This window comes from Periplaneta americana, chromosome 12 (assembly GCF_040183065.1).
Source record: "Periplaneta americana isolate PAMFEO1 chromosome 12, P.americana_PAMFEO1_priV1, whole genome shotgun sequence".
Lineage (NCBI taxonomy): Eukaryota > Metazoa > Arthropoda > Insecta > Blattodea > Blattidae > Periplaneta > Periplaneta americana.
The window spans coordinates 36,616,615-36,643,004 of record NC_091128.1 but is presented as its reverse complement, the minus strand read 5'-3'; the positions used below and the strand labels follow the sequence as shown (position 1 = coordinate 36,643,004).

The following is a 26,390-nucleotide window of genomic DNA, read 5'->3' as shown; positions in this document are numbered from 1 at the left end:
AGCTCATAAAAAGAAGCATAGAAACGATAAAAAAGAGTAACGATAACAAAAAAAAAAAAAAAAACACATGGTTTAGTTAAGCACTTGATCACATATTATACAGTATACAACAGTGTTGTTTGCAGAGTTTTTTTAGTGTGCAGTCATACCCCATTTGTGCATTAATAAAACAAATTTTGTGCAGCATTAATAAAAGTTAAAAGACAACAACAGATACCGGTACGAAGTGAAAGCAATAACCTTGTATTCATCGAAATTTTCATTAGGTCTAGACCTATATAAGTTACACACATTTACAATAAACAGAAAAGCACAAGTAATGTACCGGTAAACAGTTGTACAATAATTATGCAAAATTGATGTAAGAAATTAACTCGTAACACCAACAGTATCTTAAAATGTCTCCTTCTTTGTTTTTGTGGCGTTATCCACCTGTGGGCTGTCTCCTAGGTGTTTCTCGGCACGTCTGGATATGCCAGTGAAGTAGGTACTCTTGTTGTGACAGCATCGGACGATGTCGGGTACGTCCTTCACACTTCCGGAGCCAGAACGGTACTGCTTCCCGATGGTTCCATTCAGCCAGAGGTGGAATGTTATAGTGAACAAAGAAATAAAGATTCTCGGTTTCAGTACCGTACTCATTCTGGCACGTTTCGTGCTCTTCAAGGAGGTATCTGAGCTCACGTACCGCTTCACGTCAGCACTGTGAGGCTTAGCCACAAGGATACGAGCAAAAAGAGTTACTAGATTTTTTAAATAGCTGAAGAGGCAAAATATTTCACTTTTTCTGCAAGTGTTTTGACGGAGAGGATGTCTATATTTGGCAAACCCTTAAGATCTCGATACTCAGGGACTATTTCTGATAAATCGAGATCAATGCCAACGGTATTAAATACAGCCTTTATATCTGCATCCTTGGACAGCTCGCAAAATGGCTTCACAATGTCAGTCATCCTTTAATCTAGATTGAACCAGTCGCTTAAGAAATTTATGAGGCCTTCCTTCCCTTCCACGAATATGGCGGTTAAGTTCCTGTTATCAGTAACATAGAGATGTTCACACCTGTGGAGTAACGGTCAGCGCGTCTGGCCGCGAAACCAGGTGGTCCGGGTTCGATTCCAGGTCGGGGCAAGTTACCTGATAGAGTTTTTTTCTGGGGTTTTCCCTCAACCCAATATGAGCAAATGCTAGGTAACTATTAGTGCTGGAGCCTGGACTCATTTCACCGGCGTTATCACCTTCATCTCATTCAGACGCTAAATAACCTAAGATGTTGATAAAGCGTCGTACAATAACCTAGTTTGGTCCCGTGAAATACGGCACAGTCCTTTTTTTTTTGCATAACTGTCCTGCGTCCCCGTAATTTTTCTCGGAACACGCAAAAAAAAAGTCTAATCGAACTTCACTTAAAACTAGACCTATAGGATGCGTTAAACCGTGACGCCACAGCACGTGACCAAGTGTTTCTTGATTAAATAAAATGCCGTAACTTACGAGTATTCCTGGTACTAGCACCCTTCAATAATGCATGTGAGCCTGTATGTATACACACACATATGCACACGACCTTATTTTACACATAATTATCGAATTCATACCAACATACAAATTAATATCTATATTAAAAGTATTTTATATTTCGCTATTAATAGTATGTAGCCTATTTAGTTTAGAACAAATTCCAAATTTTCAGCAGGATATATTGTAAATTATATCAATAGCTTACATTATACAGAATGATGTGTCAATCAGTTTCAGTTGTGATGGATGTGATCAAGAAGGAACCCGACATTGATCCGTTGGCTGTACAATTCATTGATAACACTGATACAGAAGAGAAGAAGCCCTTATCAGAGGTAAATTGAAAGTCACTGGTTCTGATTTCTACATGTGACGTGTAAAACTTTACAGATACGGAAATAAAATTTGGAGCTCCCTTATTGTATAAGTTTCTCTTACAACACACTGTGTATGTGCGGTAAACAAGAGCCCCTGTATATATGCTACTTGTGGACAGCCATGCGAAACTGTTGTCTACATGCAGGTGTACTGCCATCAAGACTCGCTCCAAATTTTAATTCTGTATCTGTACAATATTACATACAGTTACCGGGATGTATATCCCAGTTTCTAGTCAGCTCTTACAGTATCTAGACTAAGAAATTCCAAATCTAGACTTGTTTGTCCTGTTTGCCATTATGTCATGAACTGGTAGACCACAGACTTTAAGGTTTCTTGCCAGCAAATACATTACTCAAAAGAGTGTAAGCAAAACAGTACGGTATCTGGCATTACATAAGCATGTAATTGTGCTGTGTTGATGAGAAACAATAAATTATGAATTAATAAAATATTCCATTATAAAATCCACTTTGTACATCATATGAAGATAAGCAGAAAGTAAATGCATAATGAAAAGACTAACTAGATTTGAACATAAACATGGAAACAATGTTAAAATGTTTTTGCAAAAAACAAATGGATTTGTTGATCTGATATTAAAAATTTTTTCTTCTGTTTTTCTTGTATGCTTTTCAGTTACAACTGGCATTAGTCTAAGAAAGGTGTGATGAATTTAGTTTACATCTGGTAGGGAGATTTCCCATTTTTAGCCAGAAAGTCATTTAACTCATTGCTGAAAATGACAGGAAAATAAAATTCAAATATAGAACAGTTTAGAAAACTTCAAGGTTCCGTGAATTTATTATATTATTTTATTAGTATGTCTATTATTATTATTATTATTATTATTATTATTATTATTATTATTATTATTATTATTATTATTATTAAATATTCACGACATAAAATGATACATTATTGTTACTATTCGTTTATAACTTGAATTTCCTGGCACTGCTCTGACAAAGTGGCTTCAGCTGCCACTGCTCATAATATAACGTATGGTATACATCAGTGGTCATCAACTGATTTGCACTATGCATCTCCCTAGCTCGCTCACTTGCCCTGAGCAACTGAGTGTGTGGTAACGGAGCAGAGGTGCAGTGGCAGTGTCTCTATTGGACATGATTTGAATAAATGAACATTAATTTTATTATTGGATTAGAATATTTATATATTGCATATGCAATCAGAATAAGACATTAAATAGCAGCAGAACAATTGTTCCATATTACTGGCACAATTTCAATTAAATACTTAATATTTAAATTAATAAAATCCTTTCATGTATACTACATACAGAATTAAGCATGAACATAATGTTTTAAGTTTGAAAGGAGATAAATAATTCAAATGAGTAACTATCAATTATTTACGAAAGGAACAGAGCAAAAATAAATGTTGCATTACTATTTGTGAAGCACGAATGAAGTTTACTCAAGAATGGTAGCGATTTTTCGGGTTTTTTTATCCTCTTTTTCACGCACCAACCATAACAGTTTCAGCCAAGGTGTTGTCCTTGGATGTACAGTAGTTCCGTCACAGGTGAGTATGATAGGGACAGAGCGAAATTTTTAACTCTAATGAATTTGTAGGGTGCGTTTTATTATTAAACATTCAGTCTGATTGGCAATCAGCTTCATTTACATTGTTATTATTGGGCCATTCCATGTCAAATCAACACAAAAAGTGGACTTTTCAACCCGACCACCTCAGATTTTCATTAAATTTGGTGGGATGGTAAAGAACCTTAAGTTAATTAATCATGTAAAATTTTAGCCGTCAATAATGCACGATATCCATACAGCAATTCTGTCAATACGAGAAAAAATGTAAAAATGTCGCATACTTTGTCAACAAAAATAATTCATAACTTCTCTTCTAATTGAGGTAGACTCGTAAACTTGGGCTTATTTTAAAGCTAATGGATCATACGTTTCAATAAAAATAGGTTTACATCAAAGTAATGAATTCTTTATTGAATAGTCACGTGAAACACATTTTAACATTGAATATCTATAAATGCGGGACATAAATTATTTCGCGAAAAATGTATGTTATAGAGGTAAGAGTATTCTCCCCTTGGTGTAAGTTTCATTTTGGAAACGTTTCAGGAATATCAGTAAAAAAAATATATCAATGTATTGGTTTGTAGCACTTAAACCCGTCTTACACCAACACTGCATGCGCACGAGTTCGTACTTGTCTGATAAGCTGCGTCATCGATCTGTCAGGCCGTCATGAGTGGCAGTTTATACAGTCTTCAATTTATACAAAACGTGAGATCTCTTTCAAGTGCAGTGTCGTTAGTTTTTGTACTATGTGGTAGTTTTGTGCGATGTAATGAAGTCGCGTTTTAAGTTATAGGCCTATGTTTGCTGCAATCCCTTCGAGAAATCAGGGCTTTGTAATTAGAGGAAAAATTTAAGAAGTGTTATATCGTGGATGCGTAATGTATTTCCTGATTTAAAATAGGAACAAAAGGTGTGCGCTATGTGTCGCAAAGAAATAAAAATATAATATGATGCTATTACGCAGAATCCTCATAATGACCCTAGTAATGTAGAATACGTCGACTCTACAGCAAATGTAAGTTCATTAAATACAAGTCATTTTGACCAAGGTGTGTTCCTTATTAAACAAGAAAGTCTACAACAAGAGAAATATAAGAGACAGGAATTTGAAAATATTGTAAAAGATAAAGTCTTCGATATTAAAGACGCTGAGGAACCAGGACCTTTCTGATTCTAAAATTTTGTCTCAGTTGCAGGAAAATTTTCAAAATTCAGGTAAAAGTGAGAAAATCACCATTTTAACACTACTACCTAAAAGCTGGAGCGTAAATAATATAAAAAAGAGTTTCTTTCAGCTTTCGAATACATAATTCGGAAAGTAAAAGTCTTGGCAAAGGGAAAGGGAATTTTGTGTTCACCAAATCCGAAACCTGGAAAACCCTTGCTCGCGGCTGTTGCCGGTAAAGTTAAAGAATTCTGTTGTTCTGACGAGATAAGCAGAATGATGCCTGGTAAGAAATATTTGTTGTGATTAAAGAATCAGGGAGTAAATCACATGAGCAGAAATTAATTATATGCAGTGTTTAAAAATTCTAACCCTGACCAAGAAATTGTATTCTAGCTGGAGTTAGTGGACTATACTGTCTGTGTTTGTGTCCTTATCAGAATGTAAAACTTATACCGGAAGCAATTTATTAAAGTTTCAGGTCTACGTGGATTTCAAGAAAATTTTTCTTTATATCTTCCAACTTAACATTTCTTGGCTACTATGGTGTGCAATCCTCCTCATATAAATTGCTTGTTCAGGAAATGTACAGAATGTCCTGAACCATTCAAAATAAGAGAGGGTTTAGAGAAATGTTTCGTATAAAACTTCAGTGAATCAGTGACCTACAAGCAGTGGACGACTGACCGATCAATGCTTCAGACCATAATGAAACCCACAGACAAATTTTTCGACTGTCTCTTGGAGAAACTTGGTGATTTACTGATTCACTTATTTATATCATCTGAACAGAGTAAGTTTCTACGTGATATGAAATCATTTCTACAGCCACGCCAGCTTGTTGTGTTATGCGAGTTCGCTGAAAACTATTATTTCATAATCCAAGATGAAATTCAGTCATATCATAGGACTAATGTGCAGACAACCATTCATACTTTCGTAATATATTATAACGAATCGTCATCTGATACAGTCTCTATTAAAAATCTGGTAATAATTTCACACTGCCCGAAATATGACACTACAGCTGTACATCTATTTAAAAAATAACTAATGGAGTCATTAAAACTAACATCTGTAATTCACCACAAAAATTATGTATTTCTCCGAAGGATTCTCTGCTCAGTATAAAAATAGAAAAAAATTTCCTGAACCTCACATTACATGAAGAAGATTTTGGATTTCTAACAGAATTGCATTATTTTTGCATATCACATGGCAAAAGAGCAAGCGACGTTGTAGGTGGGACATTTAAAAGGTTTGCGGTTTGTGCTAGTTTGCAGAGACCATCCGATAAACAAATAACTACACCTAGGGAATTGTACGACTGGACAACAGATCATCTCCCAAACATTAATATCGTTTATGTGACTGAAAAAAGCTATATTGAAGAGGAAAAAATGCTTGCTCTTCGATTTGCAAAATCCACCGCAGTGCCTGGAACACAAGTTTCATACAGTCTTGCTGTTTAGGATGGGTATTATACTTGCTAAGCAGTTTTAAAATGCAGCTGAAACAACGCAGCATCCTGTCTGGAAAGATGATCAGGCTATTTCATCTCAACAATGAAAGGTAAGCATTTCTTACAGAACTTCAGGTTTAACAAAATCCATGTGACAATAATTTATTTCAAGTAGTAATTTAAAAAATTCGAATTATGTAATACATGTTAAATTACACAGCGACATTCAAGAATATGATCAAATATAATTAAATACAACGAATGTGTGGGACACAATTATCGCGACTTATACGGTTAGCTTACGCTTGCAGTGACATAGTAATTTTTATCTTTGTAACCTATGATGATTCCAAGTTGAAACTTATCAGTTCATTATATCACTAATTGAGCCGTACTAAATATTTTTTTCCTTAAAATAGAACCCCCGAATTTTTAAATATGAATATATGAAAATTGTTTCACCATGTTTTTTTTAGTGTAATTGAATACATGCAGAAATCAATATAAGCAATAAAAACTATCACATATTAAGAATGTATCACCCAATTTTTGTAAATTTATCTGGAGACGTTGTTGAGATATATAATTTTAATTGAAGCGGTGTGCTTACAAAAATATGATTTTTCTTCATGTTTGAAACGCCAGTGACAGAAAACGAAAAGCACAGGACATGTGAAACTCGGCAGTTTTAGTTGGCGCGGCAGGTAAAACAAACCCTCAAAATTTGAAAGAAATCTGAGTCGGTCGGGTTCAGCGCCTTGTTGATTTGATATGGAATGACCCTATTATAGTAACAAGAAAAAATGAAATTTCATATAGTAAGATTGTGTCTATTATTATTTTATAAAATCTTTGTCTTATTATATCCAATTTATATAGCATTTGTGTTGTGTTATAAAATTTGTTTATGGTAACATAACAGTGCAAATGTAGCCCAACTAACCTGAATGTTTATTACAAATAAAATAACGAAGCTTTAATAGAGACTAATATCACGTAGTACTGTAGTAATTTCCTTTATTTCGCAGAAGGAATGATCAAATCATTGCGACGTTTTATAGTATGTATAAATTACTGTACTTACACCTGACTAACTGCATACAGAGTGTTAGTTGGGAGACCGGAGGGAAAAAGACCTTTGGGGAGGCCGAGACGTAGATGGGAGGATAATATTAAAATTGATTTGAGGGAGGTGGGATATGATGATAGAGACTGGATTAATCTTGCACAGGATAGGGACCGATGGTGGGCTTATGTGAGGGCAGCAATGAACCTTCGGCTTCCTTAAAAGCCATTTGTAAGTAAGTAAGTACACCTGACTAACAGTTGCCGTGGTTCGAAATGCATTATGGTCTAAGATTTTTGGAAATGGAATTAGTTCCGAAATAATATAATATTTTGTTGATTATTACGTTGCCAGATGCTTGCTGTTATTTCGGAACTGTTTTTTGGAACTAATACTCTCTTCGAACCGGAACACTCAGAGAACCCTCCCAACAATATGCTATGAAAATCTTAAAATCTGACTCCATACGTTCAAGTCTTGAAATCGTGAATGAAATTCCTCCTGATGGATACGGCGACTGTTGAGACATAATACTTATATTCAGCATTGCAGCTAGCTTCTGCTAAGAGTCGCTACTGAACCAGAGGTAGGATTGCATAATGCCCATAGTGTAAGAATAATGATGAGGTGGTGCGCAGGTGTCGTTAGCACAGATGACGTCACGCTGGGAGCAAGATCCAGCCTTGCCTTCAGAGACATAACATAAAGCAATACACTGAGGCAGTTCTGATCTTAATTACCGGTATGTTATCCGAAGGCATCATTGATGAAAATAAATATTTGTTATGGAACATTATAATTACGAATAATGATAATATGCTTATGATACAGCAATAACTCTCTGCACTGAAGGTGACAATGAATTGATGTACAACTGCAAAAAAAAAAAAAAGCAGCTACATAGTTCAGAAATTATTGGTCTCTTACGAACAAGTATTGAACTCTCTTTTAATTTTGATAATTATTATATTACAGGTGTGAATAGTCCTAAGTTTCTTGGAATTTTTGTCGACAACACTTTAAAATGGTATGTTCATATTGATTTTACTTAAAAAAAAAAAAGGATGAATACGGGACTGTCAACTTCGATATTTTTACAGCTTAGGTATATATATATATATATATATATAAATGGTCCTCTGGTTGAAGATCTGGCTGTTATGTACATCTATTATTAGACACACACCTCTCTTGACAATATGTGTATGAGGAAGAACAATTGTTTGTATGCATCTGAAGTCTGACTAGTGTAATATGTAGCTAGTTGGTAATGTATGCGATGGAGGGGGAAAGGAACTGGCTACCGTACCCCATTATCTCCTGGCCTAGTTGCCTCATAAGTGGTGCCTTCTTGGTATCGCTTGTGAGGTCCAGACGTGTCTTCGGACAGTTGACTAAACAACAACATATATAAATCTTTAATGCTGTTGTGTGATGAAACTAAATATATAATAAAATATTAGACTGCCATGATTATATACACGTAATGCAGAACTATAGTAACAGACCGTCACAGATTAAAGAAATATAAAACGTCTTCTTATTGTTGTTTAATAAGTTAATCTCTAGGGAGTCGGCCATGACAATGACGGTGATTTAAACTGATTTCGTATCAGTATATTGAATTAAGTTCAGTTAATAAATTGACAGTGACTTAAGTTTTGTATTAATAAAGAGAGTTGAATTACTTTTCAATGTTTTCGTGTGTTTAATTTTCAATAAATAGTCCATTATGGCGTACTTTCGGATGAAGTGCATACGTAAATAATAATAAATAAATAATTTTTACTTCCTAGTAACATTCTACAACAGTTCTCTCTCAAATTGAGGGAGGAGAATATAAATTCAAAGGTGAACTCGTTACGAATTATTGATATATATTTTTGCACGCCAATAACTTTATACTTACATGATTATTCGTTTTATTGCCAGTAATATTTTGTATATTGACAGTGATTTTGGTTTCAGAATATGAATTAACACAAATGTAAAAATTTCGGACCATACAGGGTGTTTCTAAATAAATGAAATCAAACTAACTTTCAAAATATAGTTAGCCAGTGAGACATATTACAATATAAATTAATTATATCCTTATTTTATGACGCACAAGATGCAGAGGCGGCTCGTCCATAAGAGCTGCGGAGCTGCAGCACTCCCTGTTTTGACAGGAAAATAAAAATAATATTTATTTTTAATTTGTAGAATAATTGTTACAGCTTTTATTGGTAAATTGCTTTATATTTCATCTGGCCGGGAATATGTACTATTATCTTATGCATAATCTTTTTGCACGTCGACTGTATTGGAATTGACACTGCATTCAAAGTCGTCCTGTGATCTGCAGGGTGGTCAGCTCATAGAGAGTGTGTCTTGCATGGTCAGGGGGTAGAGAGGTGAAGGGAAGCAGAGGGAAACTGCCGCTGTTTGAAACCCATATCTCGCTGCAGTGGCTTGCAGAGCCAGGCCACAAGGGATCTTTCCTCTCCTCCCACACTGCTATTGTAATGCTGCGTCAAATGGATTCTCTATTCCCTTGAAATTTAATGACAAAATTTTTATTTTCTTTTTGCATACTTATTGTTGTAGAATCTTATCGAGTTATATAACGAAATTAATATTCTCTTTTGCCTTATTATTACGTATATATCCAGCAGAACCTAATATTTGCCTTAACTAAAAATGATTACACGAGTAGAATCCTTTAGATAAAGCACGTAAAATATGAAAGAGACTTCTTTTCCAGTTTTAGAAAATTACCATCAGTATATCTGAGTGTTGCTTTGGTGTGACGTCTTAATACCGTAACTTAACCAGTGCAAATTTGCAAGCATGAGTGTGTGTGAATTACAGAATAATAATTTTATTTTTACTCAACTTTCCCTTGCGGAGAATATTGATGTAATGAAGTGAAATTAAAGGGTCGTCCGTTACCCGACTTAAATCTCACTTAATCTTCATCCAGCCGAAATAGTGCATGTATGTAAGGAAGTATATAAATGAAATTTACGCTAAGCATTTGTGGTTACGTGGATGTGAACAAAAAAAAATCTGTATTTTGTTTTTCTTGCCTCCTCTTCGGTGGTGATGCTGCATGGACTAGGAGTGGTGTGACAGATTTAGGACATTTGCCCCTAAAAAGCAAAATGCACGAATCTTCGCAGTCTCACCTGAAAAATGTTGTTTCATTGGCTATATTACGCAACTCATACTGCTGTGCAATTAAGTGAAACGAACAGAACAAACATGATCAAGAAGTGAGAAAAAATCGTGAAATTATTAAAAAAATATATATATTGATTGTATCAAATTTTGTGGCCAATATGAACTTCCCCTTAGGGGACATGATGAAAAAACGATTCGAAGAACCCTAATGTATTTCGTGGGTTGCTACAGTTCGTGAGTAATCTAAACGAGTCTCTCAATAATCATTTGGAACATGCCACTGTTTAAGGTTATTCTAAGACAATTCAGAATGAACTGGTAGATTGTAAGTTGAGTGTCTGCCGATCTGAAATTCAGACTGAAATCGATGGTATTTGTTTTTCTTAGGGATTAGCAAATGGTCCCAAAGACATCTCCCAACTAAGTCAGGAAGTTTTGGTTTTTCGATATGTAGTGCATTTATTTTTGTCCTATACTTATTAGTAATGATATCAAGAAGTGAAATTTGTATGTACTGAAATCTACTGCAGCTCTCCCAATCCACAAGTTCACGAGCCGCCACTGACAAGATGATATCTTGTTGACTTCATGCCATAGTTTTTGAGTGTTCTTGATGATATACCTAAATATTTGAAGAGTACACGGGAAAAAAACAATCAAAGTCACAATTTTCATAAGGGCAATGTAATTCAGTACCGTACGTATATTACTACAAACTGTACTGGTAAGTGTTTTCTGATCAAAACTGGTATAGAAGAATTATCACCTTGGATACAGTCATCTTTTCCTTCTTTTGCATCATAAATATCAATAAATGTTGCAGTAATATACTGAATTAGATAATAACACCACCCATAAGAGGATTGTGACTTTGATTGTTTTTTCCCTATACTCATTTATTATCCTATTTATTCATTTGATTTCACCTTTCTGTACAATTATTCATTTTATCTGTTATTTGTTCCTGCGAAGGTTATAGTCTCTAATTCTGAATGATATCCATTTTTAACTTCTGTGGTTCCTCTCGTCATTACATATATGCTCACTGCACAAAGCATTTGAGAACATCCACAAGATAGGATACCCCTTTCATTTTTTGCCTATATGATGCAATATGTTTGTTGGTTATGTAACGACTCTGTATCAACTACTAGGGTATTCAGCGTCGATGGGATGGTATTTGGCGAGATGAGGCCGAGTATTCGCCATAGGTTATCTGACATTTGCCTTACAGTTAGGGAAAATCTCGGAAAAAACCAATGGTAACCACTCCAAGCGGGGATCGAATCCACGCCCAGGCGGAGCTGCGGGTCAGCCGACTGAGCTACGCCAGTAACCATGATGCAATTGATAAGCTAAAAAAAAGTTGAGAGTTTGTACAGCTATGACATACTGAAAATACCGAAGAATTTCTCTCTTATATACTTTTTGTGACTTGAAGGGACTGTAGACATTTTCTTCCTTAATCTTTGGTCTATTGGCGTGAGACCACACGATGTTTAAGTTCATTCCTGAGAGTCTTTGAGTCCGTTCGAGTGAGATCATATCTCACATCATTATAAAAAGAAATGGGAAATCGTCTTCTTGGTAAATAATTTTGGAATTTTCCCCCTTCGGCATGATCGATAGGAAGGGCGCAAATAGCCATAGTAGCTGACACGCCCTTTTTAAACTTAACTAACTGATCGATAGCTGTTCATTGTCACTTCAGATAGAGTGGAAAAGAACGTTTGCTAAGATGAGAATATATTTTTGATATTCTACAAACTAGTGGGTATGTTCACTGCCCTTAAAATTCTTTAGTTCGGTCAGGTAAGAAATCATCCTATTACGCAATGACTTCGTCAGCTTTCGGTGAAGCTCAAGGTCGCTGTGCAGTTTTCGCCCAAGACTGCCTAACATATCACACTCTCTATCTTTTCGTTGGGTTTTGTGAAGGGCTCTGTATACGTCCCCACCTTGCACTGACAGTGAAGAAATTGTAGACATGGATCAGACATGCCAGCACTTAAATTGATAATGATATACTGTGCCTCTCGACTGAATATTGCTACTATATTATGTCTTACACATTACTCGTGCTCCTTATATTGAACTTGAACGTAAATAATGAATGTGGAGTTGTTCTCAGATTATTTGTATTTCTTAAGAATTTTATCTTTGATGTGGATTTAATGCTAAGTACAATAATTAAATAGCCAAACTAGGAAAGCAAATATTCGGAGCTGCACATTTTATCTTGAATAATGTCGATTGATGTCATGGCCATCTGTTAATCACTGGAAGCACTTCTTTTATGATGATGTTATAAGTTACGTATGCATGATGTCTGTGTTCTACAGGAAGGAAATTTATTGGATCTCCACGTGGCTGGAATAAAGATGGAATGCGAGAACTACAGCTGTGATCTCACATCGGAGATTAAAGCTGAGGAAACTGCAGTGCCAACCAATTGCGATACGATAAACTATAAACTTGAGGTAAGTGGAGCCCTTGGAGTGTGCTGCCTTTTCTTGCGCCAGTATCGATCTTGTGTTCTTTTCGTCACAGACAGTTATTATGCCGCTGTACCTATGAGGATTAATAGTTCACATCTGTGGAGTAATGGTCAGCGTGTCTGGCCACGAAACCAGGTGGCCCGGGTTCGATTCCCGGTCGGGGCAAGTTATCTGGTTGAGATTTTTTCAGGGGGTTTCCCTCAACCCAATATGAGCAAATGCTGGTAACTTTCGGTGCTGGACTCTGGACTCATTTCACCGGCATTATCACCGTCATCTCATTCAGACGCTAAATAACCTAAGATTTGATAAAGCGTCGTAAAATAACCTACTAAAACAAATAAAAAAAAGTAATACAGATTTTAATTAATACGAAATTAAAACGATCCGGAATGGAGAATAGCCATTTCTTGTGAGACAGAACAGAAAGTTTCCTGAATGTTTCAGTCTGTTGCGAGCCCTGCAAACGATATTCAGTACAAAGGATCACAAATGACCGAGAAATTTTACCTAAAATTTTCTATCAGGGCCACGCCAATGTCACGTGCTGTAAATCTATGACTTGGAATCCTCAGCTGTACTTACCTTCCAGAGAAAGCCATGCTCAGTATTTTATTGCACTTTAAATTGCATGTCCAATTAAAAATATAATATATAATGAACAAGATAGGAAGGAATGGTGAAAAATTGTACAGAAGGCCAAAACATTCAGCAAATAAAGTTGTAGAGCCTAAAAAAAAAAAGAAGAGGAAGAAGAAATTACATCTCCCCTGCTCGGTTACGACCCATTCTGTGAAATGTCCTCATTATGTTCGTTTATGCTGAACCCCTCTTCACTAAAAAATTACTTCTTAGGAGATGGAGGAACTTGGGACACTTTGATTTTTGGAAGAGGACACACTTCCCAGTAGAATCACAGTAGTATTGAGTGGCTAGTCAGAGCGCTCTCAGAAGTGCTATTAAGGAATGAGATATTCCGAAAGGCTTGCAATCCAGAGAGGAGTCGACCTGGTTGGCAAGTTGGTATAGCGCTGGCCTTTATGCACAAGGTTGCGGGTTCGATCCCGGGCCAGGTCGACGGCATTTAAGTGTGCTTAAATGCGACAGGCTCATGTCAGTAGATTTACTGGCATGTAAAAGAACTCCTGCGGGACAAAATTCCGGCACATCCGGCGAAGCTGATGTAACCTCTGCAGTTGCGAGCGTCGTTAAATAAACCATAACATTTAACATTCCAGAGAGGATTTCGGAGAGGATGCCGTTACTGCAAGCAGACTAAGATATGCATCATGACTCGAATATGCCTATGGAATGAGATGATAAAGATGAATGATATGATATGAAATCTAAATTCTTTTTCTACAGGTAAGAGAAAGGGAAATGGACCGTGGCAATGAAAATTCCAACCAGAAATTTATCTAAGTATCTGTGGAAAAGCACGGAAAAACCACAGTCAGGTTGGTCAGTCTGGGGATTGAACTGTAGATCTCTGGATGGAGTCGTGTGTGGAACTCATGAGCCACCTCACTCGGTCATAATCGTAGTAAAGCAAATTATAGTGGAGTGACCGACATATTTAAGAACTTTGATGTAGAGTAATTTTAATTAGTAACTTATGTTATGTTACCTCTGTACTCTGCAGGAAGGAAATTTCCTGGAATAAATCATTACAGTGTGGAGTCCACTTCCCTTCCCTTTACATAACGATTTCTGAGTTGCCCCATTGGTACATAATTATTAACAACTAAATTAACGTCAATGAACATGAATGGAAAATTAACAATGAAAGACCTTAACAATGACTATTACAATGATATATAAAGAGGTACATGAAGGTGACAATATGGCTACCAATAAATATAACACGCTTCTCCCTGGCTACACTGCTAGTTCCAATGTTTGCACATCATAACTTCTCGACTATCACCAAGCCGAGCTTTTCCCTCCAGACTGAACTCCGTAATAACACATACAACTGGAATTGCCACAAAGTACATACCTTGCCAAGATAACCACAATCGCACCATGTAACATTCTTATACCACCACCAATCACTGGCACAACAACCCCTGTTGCTGATGACTTGTAATGTCAAATTGTCCCACAAACTCAAGGTTCAGATGAAAATCAGCTACTCTCACCATGTCGGTGTAACTATCTCTCCACGTACAGCCATAGTCCTCGTGACAGCAGGGGCCTGCGCCAACACTGCCCTCCTCATGAGGACATATCTCTCTCCTCGTACCAGTATATGTGTCTGTTGTAGCCTATATATGGGTTGACTAGAATGCTCATAGAAGGAAAATATTTAATCGAAGAAGAAACAAATGCCCCATACTAGTCCAAATAACATTCCCAATAGAAAAAGAAAGAAATGGCCCATATATTTGGAAGTGAGTGAAGAAATTTCGAGTGGGGCGAAAATAACATACTTGTACTTTAATATGCGAGTTTACTATATATGTAGTAATGTGCCCTGCCCATATTGCTGCCATGTACGTCAAATTTAATTTGTTGTCGAAGTTTGTCAAACTTTGACCTGAGATTCAACATTTACATTGAAAACCGCGAATACTCTCTTCATAATTTGTACTTCATTTCTCAAGAATCATCAACGTTTTTCCTTAATGTGTTTTCTTAAAAATTTTCCTACTTTTCGGAATTTTCAGACGTAGTTTCATCCTTTTTCATTCGGGAACATAAAATACAATGGTGTCAACTCTTTTTCTCGAAAACTATGTGATACTGAGTGTTTGAAGAAAAAATCGTTACTAAAACCTACATAAAAGATCAATTCATGGTTTTTCCATTTTCAACTTTGAAATGTTAACTTATGTCGCGTGAGGAACTTTTGGATAGGACTTCTAAAAAGAAACAACTTTTTCTAACTTTCATTCTTTATTCACAATCAAAGAAAACATTCATGTGCAATAAGCATTAGTCTCATGTTCTTTGGCCACAAGGTTACCATGCAGTGGAACTGAAGTCAGCTATGGACGATGAATTTTAAAGGCTGCTGAAATCCTCACCATAGCTTTCTGTGGAACGAGAGTAAAGCTGTGCGCCACATGTAGTAGATTGAAGACACATCGAAGACCAGGGCTTGAGGAAAAATTTGGCGCACTTTTCTCGATCGTGAATTTCATTATTGAATAATCATCTAAGCTGAAAGCATTGTAATATATTAATTCTAAATCAGTTTTGTTTGGCTGTGAAACTTTTATAACCTGAAATTAAATCACAGGTCTTCTGAGTGTCTGATTTGCAGATTTTAAATTTCATAATCTCGGTGATATTTATATTCCGCTATTTTTCGTATTGTAATTTCAAATCACAAATAAGAAAAGAAATTCCAAGCAGAATATGAAAACTGGAAACAAAGAACCCATACTCACTAAGCTGACTTACTGAGTGACCATTATATATTTATTAAAATACTGCTTTGTATAAATATCTGTCAAGGAGTTTGAAGTAAACAGAATGAAGCTAATTGTCACGCTGTCACTATGACATGCTTGCATGTAATATAAATCTCTTCCTTCTGTTTTTTCATAGGTTAGCACTTACTAGTACGTCTTTGACTTTGCATGTTGTACCATTTGCCAAAGATCGCGATTGTCAGACTTCTATGCTCAACTTTAGTCTGTTTTTAATTCGCTTACTTTATTATGCTTTATCAACTTCTATGATTATCTACCGTCTGAGTGAGATGGTGATAATGCCAGCGAAATGAGTCCAGAGTCCAGCGCCGAAAGTTACGCAGAATTTGCCCTTAATGGACTGCGGGAAAACTCAGGAAAAAATCTCAAACAGGATTTCAATGCAGATTCACTCGCTTCACCATCAGACATGCTATCCATTACTCCAGAGTGGTGGAATGCGAAATATTAAATGTGAACTTGAAACGTTTTCATAGAAATTCGGTGCATGTCGTCTACTTCCTACTTTGCAGGAAGAATCATATGACGTGGACACAGCGGAAGAAGATCTGATGCCCAAACCGTTCAAATGCGATGTCTGTGGAAACTGTTTCTGGGAGTTGGAAGATCTTAATATACACACACGAAAACATACAGGTGAGCGACAATTTAAATGCGACGTGTGTGAAAAGACTTTCTCGCAGTGCTGTAATCTAAAAATGCATGCACGCGTACATACAGGCGAAAAACCATTCAAGTGCGAAGTATGTGAAATGCGTTTCTCGCGGTCAGAGCATTTAAGAAGGCATGCACGCGTGCATACGGGGGACAAGCCGTTCAAGTGCGACGTTTGTGCGAAGTGTTTCTCGAGTTCCTCAAACTTGAATGTGCACGAACGCAGACATGCAGGCGAGAAGCCATTTAAATGCGATGTTTGTGGAAAGTGCTTTGATTCCACGGGAACTCTCAAGAGACACGCAGTCGTGCATACGGGCGAGAAGCCGTTCAAGTGTGATTTCTGTGTGAAGTGTTTCTCCTCTGCTTCAGGTCTAAAAGCGCATGCAGTAGTGCACACAGGCAAGAAGCCCTTCACATGCCAAGTCTGTGGTTCTTCCTTCTCGCAGTCTGGACACTTACGAATACATTCACGTAAGCACACTGGTGAGAAGCCTTTCAAATGCGATATGTGTGGTACTAGTTTCTCACAATCAGGACACTTACGAAAACATTCACGCAAGCATATAGGCGAGAGAAGTCATTGAAAGGTGATAAATGAAAAGTTAGTGTCAATTACAGTACTTCAATACTAAAAAGTACATTTGGCGAAAAATGCATGTACCCTTGTAACAATACGGTTTTAAAAAGATATGACTTCTCTATTGTACTCTTTGCACAGACGAATGCATCTCCAGATCTTTTTGCTCAATTTCTTTGGCATTTGTGGCGTCACAGTGAGCTGTCAGATGTGGATTTAAAACGGCGCTGGCATGAAGAAGCCTGCAAATTCTTTGTCATTTCCCAAAGACAGAAGATAAAAGGAAAGCTCTCTCTTTCGATGCATGTGATATTAATCGAAGTTATAAAGATACGAAGTTTTCTTTTTTGTACAAGGAGTATCTCTATTTATTTTGTCTGAACAAAATTCACCTCACGTTGCAGACTTCAAACATAACAGGAGAAAATCCAAGTTTGCCACTCATCTAATCGAGAAGGGCCACGAATTATCCAACATAAGAGAGGCTTTGCACATAATCCTTCCCCTAAATAGTGGTATACATATTAATGCTGCTGAAGACTTTCATATAGCCTGGGCCACCAATTTAGGCATACCACTTTTAAATGAACAGATTCAAAACTTGCGTAACCCGTTCTTCAATTTGAACGCACACAACCCACGTGCATGCTTATCAGCCTATAACCATCCTTCCCCCTTCTACCGTCAGCTGTTACCTAGGTTTTGTAATAACCTGTACACGCAGCGCACCAAACAGTTGTCTTTGCACCATCACTGACTACAGAGCTAGCATCACAGTACGCACGACAGTAAACAGTCAAAACGCGCCCAATTGCAAAGTCAACAATTTCTTACGTAATTTTTTGAAACGCAACTCGACATTGGACAATAAATACACAATTACCAATACTAGAAATTTAATTAAGTTACTTTCCAAATTAAAACCCTCAAAAAGAACTAAATTGTTATCCCTAGACATTTCCAATTTATACACAAACATTCCTATTGATGAGACCCTGAACATAAAATAAAGCTCACCGAGGTTCAATTAAATTCTACCTTAATAGACCAAGTGGTTCACCTTTCTTAATGTTTCATTAAAGCAAAATTATTTCTCGTTCAATAACACCTTATATCAGCAGAATAAAGGTCTGGCAATGGGTGGCCCACTGTCTGGTTTTTTAGCAGAAGTTTTCTTGCAGGACTTGGAAAGCAATAGTGTACACACTCTTTCAAATCAGTTTAATATCACTACCTACATTAGACATGTAGATGATACATTGCTTTTTTATGAAAATGACAACAACATTAACGACAGTATTACTAATTCCTTTAATCATTTGCATCCGAATATAAAATTCACCTTCGAATCAGCTAAAAACCAGTCTATAAATTTTTGTGGATTTACGTATATTTACAATGAATTCTAAAATTAACTTTGATATTTTTAGAAAACCTACTTCTACCGACCATTCCGTAAGTAATGATTCCAATCATCCTGAAACACACAAGTTTAGTAAATTTAGGTTTCTCATTGATAGATTGTTATTGGTTCCTTTAAGCAGAAATAAGAATATGATTATATTGTTAATTTAGCGAGATCTAATGGCTTCAATAAACAGGTAATAGACAAATTATTTTGCAAACGCAAAAGCAAATTTTCGCACTATCAACACACCACACTTAGGCTATGGTAAACTCTCCCACCACTAAAAAAGATCGAGTTAGTACGACGTATTTCGGAAAAGTTTCTAACCAACTGAGTAACTTCTATAAAAAAAAAAAAAAAAAAAAAAAAACATGGCATTGAAATAACCTTCCGAACAAATAATAAACTAAATAACATTATCCCTAATAAACTTAATACCATTGACAAACACCAAAGTGGAGGCATATACATGCTACAATGCAAGAACTGCTCACATAAATATATAGGACAGAAACTTTAAAACTGGGTATAGCGAACACATTGCAGACTTCAAACTTAACAGAAGAAAATCCAAGTTTGCCACTCATCTAATCGAGAAGGGCCACGAATTAACCAACATGTATAGATCGGTAGTGATCGATAGTGCTGTGAGCAGGAGCAGCGAATCAAAAACAAGATAGGAAGACAGCAGATAACAAGAGAAAGAGCCTCACAAAGACAAAACAAATCTACAGCCAAACCAGTGGTAGTACTGCCTAATACTCAAAATAGTGCAAACACAAAGGAAAAACAAAATCCCACGTGGAGATGAACGAAAGCCGCCATATTGTCACAGCCTACTATACTTGTTTTTTTGAGAGATGGGACATGACAGCAGCGTTGCGATCGGAAAAACAAATGAATGTCATATAGCGTGGTAGGCCTGTTGCTATGGTAACAACGGTTGAGTTGCCAAACTTACAGTTCCCACATGGCGAGTGCTTAATAGCTCTCTTGGCAACATTTATTGTGCACACAATGTTAGCATTGGCACGTTTCGTCTTTGATTCTCTGTCGATTTTTGTATTGTTTTCTTACCTTCGCGTCAATTGTCAAAGGATGTTTTAACGTCAGCCATCTTAATGACAATTGTTAGCTACCATCAGCTGGCAGTGTGATAGTCCATATTGGCAACATGGCACTGTAGTTCCAAGTTCGGCCGCTTAACTGTCATGTTCAAAAAAACAAGTATAGACTCCCAACACGCCACACGCTTGCACCCAGCACACGCAGCAGGAAAATGATCTCCTCAGGGTTGTGGACACTTGCCCCATCTGTGAGAAAAAAGTCAAATGCCTCATCTGTGAGAAAAAAGCCTAAGACTTTTGTCTCTTGGACCCTTGCCTGTCAAAGACTCAGACAGCTGAGTAGAATGTGAAGGAACTTGCCAGAGACGGCACCACATGGCCTGCGCAGAACTACAACAGGGACAACACAACGCGCTGAAGACAACAAGGAAAAAGAAATCTAAACTTTTATAGCTATGCTTCCAATGCAAACAAGACTTTCTAATCCACAAAGCAGGAAATTGGACGATCAAGCAAGAAATAGACCGCACAAGGGAATATCTGAACAGGAAGCTTAATGAATTGACCATATCCATAAACAAGATGCAAGAACAATTTGTGAAAACCCGGAACGGGGCTAACAAGAGACTAACACCACAGCAAGGAAAGATATCCAACACAAAGATACCCGACACCTCCAATCCCCACTATACAAGAGGATCAAGAGCAAATTGACAAGGAGGCAGTTATGGCGAGGGGAGAACTGAGCAGGGAACGCACAGATGAAATAAAAGACGCAGAAAAAACCGAGGAACTGGCAGAGGAAGTTGACAAGGACCTTATGGAGAACGAAGACTTCATAGAAGTATCATACAGCAGGACTCACAAGAGACGAAATAGCAGGATAGTGGACACACTAGCAGAAGTAAATCCAGTTGTACACGAAGGAGAAGATCATGAGACGCGTCATCAATTACGAGACAAACGAAGACAGAACCCACAATCAAGAGACCAACCCCTAATAGGCACAAGACAACAGGAAGACCAACTGCAAGCAGGAACAAAAACAGCATGGTTATATGTGGGAAAAGCGAAAAAAGGAACAACAGCTGGAGAAGTGACAAATTTCTTGGAAAAAAATGGAATCGAAGGACAAATAGAATATGAAGAATTGACAACGCTCGGGGAAAAGAAGGCCTTCAAAGTTGGTATTCCTTTCCACTAGCTAGACAGAACCTCGGAACCGCAATTCTCGCCACAGGGGATCCTAGTAAGGCGGTTTCGCTTGTTACGAGAACAACAAAGGAACGAAGGAGCTTCAATCAATTCAGACGAGACATCTAAGAATCATATTATGGAATGTGGAAGGACTGAAAAACGCACTGAGCCACATACCGGACCGACATTAAACACATCGGACATAATAATTGCAACAGAAACATTCCTTCTTGAACCAATCGACATCCCTGATTTCTATGGGATTCACGCACTTGCCAAACCAACAAGAGGCAGACCAGAAGGAGTCTCATGCTTCCTAAGAGGATCTGCAGGAGAACTAGAAGAGACATACAAGGAAGAAAACATGGTCATAGCTCAAACATCTAGGCTAATAATCATTGGAATATATATGAACCCCGACAGCTCAGCAGAAGACATCGAAAAACTATCAACTGCATTGTCAAAGATAAACAAAGACGCAAACATAATAATTTCCGGAGATCTTAACTGCAGAATTGACAAACCCAATCAAAAAACACAAATAGTAATAGAAACTCTGTTGGAGGAAGGCTACTCGTTAGTAAACCAAAAGGACGAAAAAACTTACTTTGGACACAATGGATCCAGTATAATTGATTTAATATTGTACAAAGGAAGACTAAGCATCAAGAAGCATGGAGGGCTCTGGACATCTGGCGCTGCCATCATCAGGAAACACATACCACTAGCAATGGACATACTCATCTCACGACCACTACAATCACAGCCGACACCCAGCGACAAAGGATATCACGGAGATTAGACATGGAGAAACTAACGACATGGAATACCGCAAAAGCAGAAGAGCTTGTCATGGAAGGAAAAGCAGATGAAGCCCTCGAACTCACCACGAAAATGATACTAGACGCAGCCATCAAAAAACCAAACAGAAGAGCACAAACATGGTTTGATTCAGAGTGCTATTAAAGAGAAAAGAAACTCTAGCAGCACTACACAGGGTGAGGACAACACAAACAGAGAGGGAACACCAAATATATGCACACTACAGAAAGGAATACAAAGATAGCTTCATAGAACAAGAGGCCAAGAAGATGGCCGAAGAAGCGAAGAATGACCCTTTCATAGCACTGAGAAGAAAAACAGTTACAAGAGCCAAAGAAATACCAATGTGTAAATGGGAGTCACACTTTCAAAATCTACTAAACAGAACCAACATAGACATCGCTTGCACCAGGAACAGAGGGGAAACGATAACAAGGCACAATGATGGAATCAAAATCACGACAACCCCAGAGGAAATAGAGGACATTATACGAAAGGCAAAAAATAAAAAAGCACCAGGCCCGGATCAGATCTGCACAGAACACATCAAAGAGTCCCTCAGTACACTGCTTCCATTATGGACCAATATCTTCAACAGATGCCTAACCTCAGGTATACCAAACAGCTGGAGGAGATCTATCATTAAAGTGCTTTACAAAGGAAAGGACGACACAAGTGACCCCAATGCTTACAGAGGTGTGGCACTCGAAAACAACCTCATCAAGCTATATTATATATGAAGACAGTTACGAATAGGCTGGAAGCAGAAGTCGCAATTCCTTAATGTCAATTTGGATTCACTTAAGGCTGAAACACACTACAGGCGGTCAGGTACCTAATGGGCGAAATAGAAGAAGCCTTACATAAACCCAAAGGGAAATATTTTACTGTGTTTATAGATTACACCAAGGCATTCGACTCCCTGAGCAGAAAACTAGTGATACAAAAAATAAAGAACATGATCGGCACTGAACACCCACTCGGCAGCATAATAGAAGACGCTCTCCAATACAACTACATCGAAATAGACGATGGAGTCAGCAGATCAAAGACCATCACACAGACAAATGGATTCCTACAGGGCAACCCCATAAGCCCACTACTGTTTAATATAATGATGGCAGACATTGTCGAGATACTCGAAAGAAAGACTTCAACCAAATTAATCATGTATGCAGACGACATGGTCCTAGGATCTCCTAACCGAGAAGAGCTACAGGAAACCCTTCTGGAACTAGATAGATGGGCAGAGGAAAACCAACTGAGCATCAACATGCAAAAGACCTGCTGATGACATTCAGGAAGGGAGGGAGAACTTCAACAAAGGACATAGTGATGCTAACAGCGAGCCCTTAACAACGGTCAATAGATTCAAATATTTAGGTGTAATCCTACAAACGACAAGGAACTCATTCACTTGCCACATCAGGGAGAGGACAGCAGAGGCCATGAAAGCCATATATAGGATAAAGAACATTGCATCATTATCTCTAAAGACAGCCACTAGTTTTCTCGACACGGCAATATCCCCAATAGTGATGTATGGACTAGATTTAATATGGGAAAAGCTGACAGTCAATGACTTAGAATGCATTGAGAAAGTGAAAGCATGGTTTGTAAAGTGTGCCCTCAGAGTGGGAAAGTATGCACCATCAAGATTAGCATACGAATTGGCCAAGGAAACTTTTTACATAGAAGATCTAAGACTCAATCTGCCATCTACTGGAGCCAGCATCAAATTACTGGATCAAAGAAGAGCGAAGAGAGTGGAGATAGACCGACTTCTACAGGACGACTGCAATGATTGACCGCAAGTGGACCAGAGAGAATCAAGAGCAGAGAGAGACATATCATTACAAGACTAGCCATACACGGCTTTCACCACAAAATTTGCAGAAACAAGACATTCCATACCCCGAACGCCGAATGCGTGTGTGGGCAGAGATGCAAACAATATCACATCACAGAGTGCCGTGCAAGAACAAAATCAGTCTCTGAGTATAGCGAAGAATAACTAATATCCATTCGGGTGATCCTTTCATCATATTATTAACCAACATAAGGAAGGCTTTGTACATAATCCTTCCCCTAAATAATAGTATACATATTAATGCAGCTGAAGACTTTCATACAGCCCGGGCCACCAATTTAGGCATACCACTTTTAAATGAACAGATTCAAAACTTGTGTAACCCGTTGTTCAATTTGAATGCACACAACCCACGTGCATGCTTATCAGCCTATAACCATCCTTCCCCCCCTTCAACCGTCAGCTGTTACCTAGGTTTTGTAATGAACTGTAAATGCAGCGTACCAAACAGTTGTCTTTCCACCATATACTGACTACAGAGCTACCATCACCGTACGCACGATATTAAGTTGGATTTTGATTACCTCCTTCTTTTCATAACCTAAGTCAATGCCATCTTAACAAATTACATTTACTCTCAATTAGTAAATTCCGCTCCAATATAAATTATATTACAAACTTCACTTACATTCAGTACAACTGTTCCGTGCGTTCGTGTACATAATTTGCTTCCCGGTGTTTGTAACCAGATTTATGTAACTTACATTAAGCTTGTTATAGTTTCAACAGCTTTAAGATTCACACATGTACATTTCATTGTTCTTATATGTAACCTCTCATTATGTTCGTTTATATTGGCCATATTTTGATATAATTTTTCATTCCGCTTTACAGTTGAATCATCTTCACTCAAGTCAGCATTGGAAATTGTCACAGATAGCCCAACATATTGCAGTTATAATAATACCTTATATGTTTTAACATTTTAGTATGTAGTTTAATAATCTATGACCATGGCTCTTATAGCACTTCCTTTAACATTTTAATTAATTTAAGTTCACTATTGTCATGGTATAGACTCATAATTAACTAATTTATCCATATTTTACTATACATATGCATGTACTAATTCTATTCATGTATTTTTAGGCATAATATTTTCTTCTGAAGATGTCTTATTTAAGCCGAAAACGTTAAACTGAATAAATAATGTGACAAATATTCTAATAATTAATATCTGTTAAGCAGATAAGCACAGACGGACCCTGACCATTCCTAATTTTTGTAAATAGTGCTTTGTGAACATTAGTTGAGATTAGGAGTACACTGTTGTTCTCAATAATCCACGTCAATTGTCATTGTCGTCTGTGGAGTGCAATAACGAATACTGTGTTGCTGTGTGGCGTGGAATACCCATTGTTGACGGGAGTGTTTAAATTGAGAAATAGAAAGCCATTATTGTTGTGAATAAAAGTAACATTATTGTTGAATTAAAAGTCACATTTGGTGTCAGAAGCAGGATATTGTCGACAAAATGGAGAACCTACAGTGGATCCTGCAAGTCATCACGGAAATGAAAGCAGAAATGAACAAACACATCAGTGAGGTAAAGAACGACATACGTGTAGTAAAAGCAGACATGTGAAAAACGACCTAAGTGAAGTAAATTGGGACACATTGTAGTAGTGAATTTCTTAAATAAATAAATTAAGCCTATTAATCCTACTATATAATTCTGTATACTGAATTTATTAACATAGTGTTATATTTACTCTGTAATTTGCCAATTGTCCTGCACTATGGCATCACGGTCTAAGGCATCCTGCCTAGGACTCGCGTTACAGAATGCACGCTGGTTCGAGTCCTCATGGGGGAAGAAATTTTCTCAAGAAATTTCGGCCAGTCTATGGAACAGGTGCTTACCCAGCATCGTGATGCACTTGGGGAGCTACGATAGGTAGCGAAATCCGGTTGCGAATGCCAGCTATAATGGCTGGGGGGATCATCATGCTAACCACACGATACCTCCATTCTGGTTGGATGATCGTCCACCTCTGATTCGACATGTGGGCGTGAGGTCAGCAGCCCGCTGTTCAGTCTAGGCCCTTCACAGGTGCTAGCGGCACGGGTTATTATTAATTTGCCACTTATAGCTACATTTTACATTGTTGGCTAATATTGATAATATCTTTGAAAAATATTGGAGTGCAAGAGATCAAATGACTTTATTGTCAAACGCCTGGCATTAGAAAACAACAACAACATTTTTGGCTATGATATCTATACTTAACTCTTTTTAATTTACTTTTATTTGGTATTTTTCATTTATATCTATATATGTGTCTTTTTATTTAGGTAGTTTCTATTTGTTTTTTTTTTTCATTTTTTATTTTTAATTTGTAATTACACTTGTATCTTGCATCTGTTTCTGTTTTATCTCTTTTTTTCATGTTAGATGCAATTCTATGTTTTTTTTAAACAAATCTGTACTGTCTATTGTAATTGGGGCTTTGCCCTGTTATAGACATAAATAAATAAAGTCAGGCATGAAAAGCGATACAAATGAAGTCAAAACGGAGA

At 37.3% G+C, this 26,390-nt stretch overlaps 1 protein-coding gene across 1 annotated transcript; it reads left to right on the top strand.

Annotated features, from left to right (window-relative positions):
• Positions 1-1,355: 1,355 nt before the first annotated feature.
• On the top strand, positions 1,356-25,535 carry LOC138710284 (zinc finger protein 664-like). Its single transcript, XM_069841044.1, has 3 exons — positions 1,356-1,856; positions 12,677-12,814; positions 16,785-25,535. The coding sequence occupies exons 1-3, from the start codon at positions 1,737-1,739 to the stop codon at positions 17,511-17,513; spliced, it is 987 nt and encodes a 328-aa protein (XP_069697145.1). The 5' UTR covers positions 1,356-1,736; the 3' UTR covers positions 17,514-25,535.
• Positions 25,536-26,390: the final 855 nt, after the last annotated feature.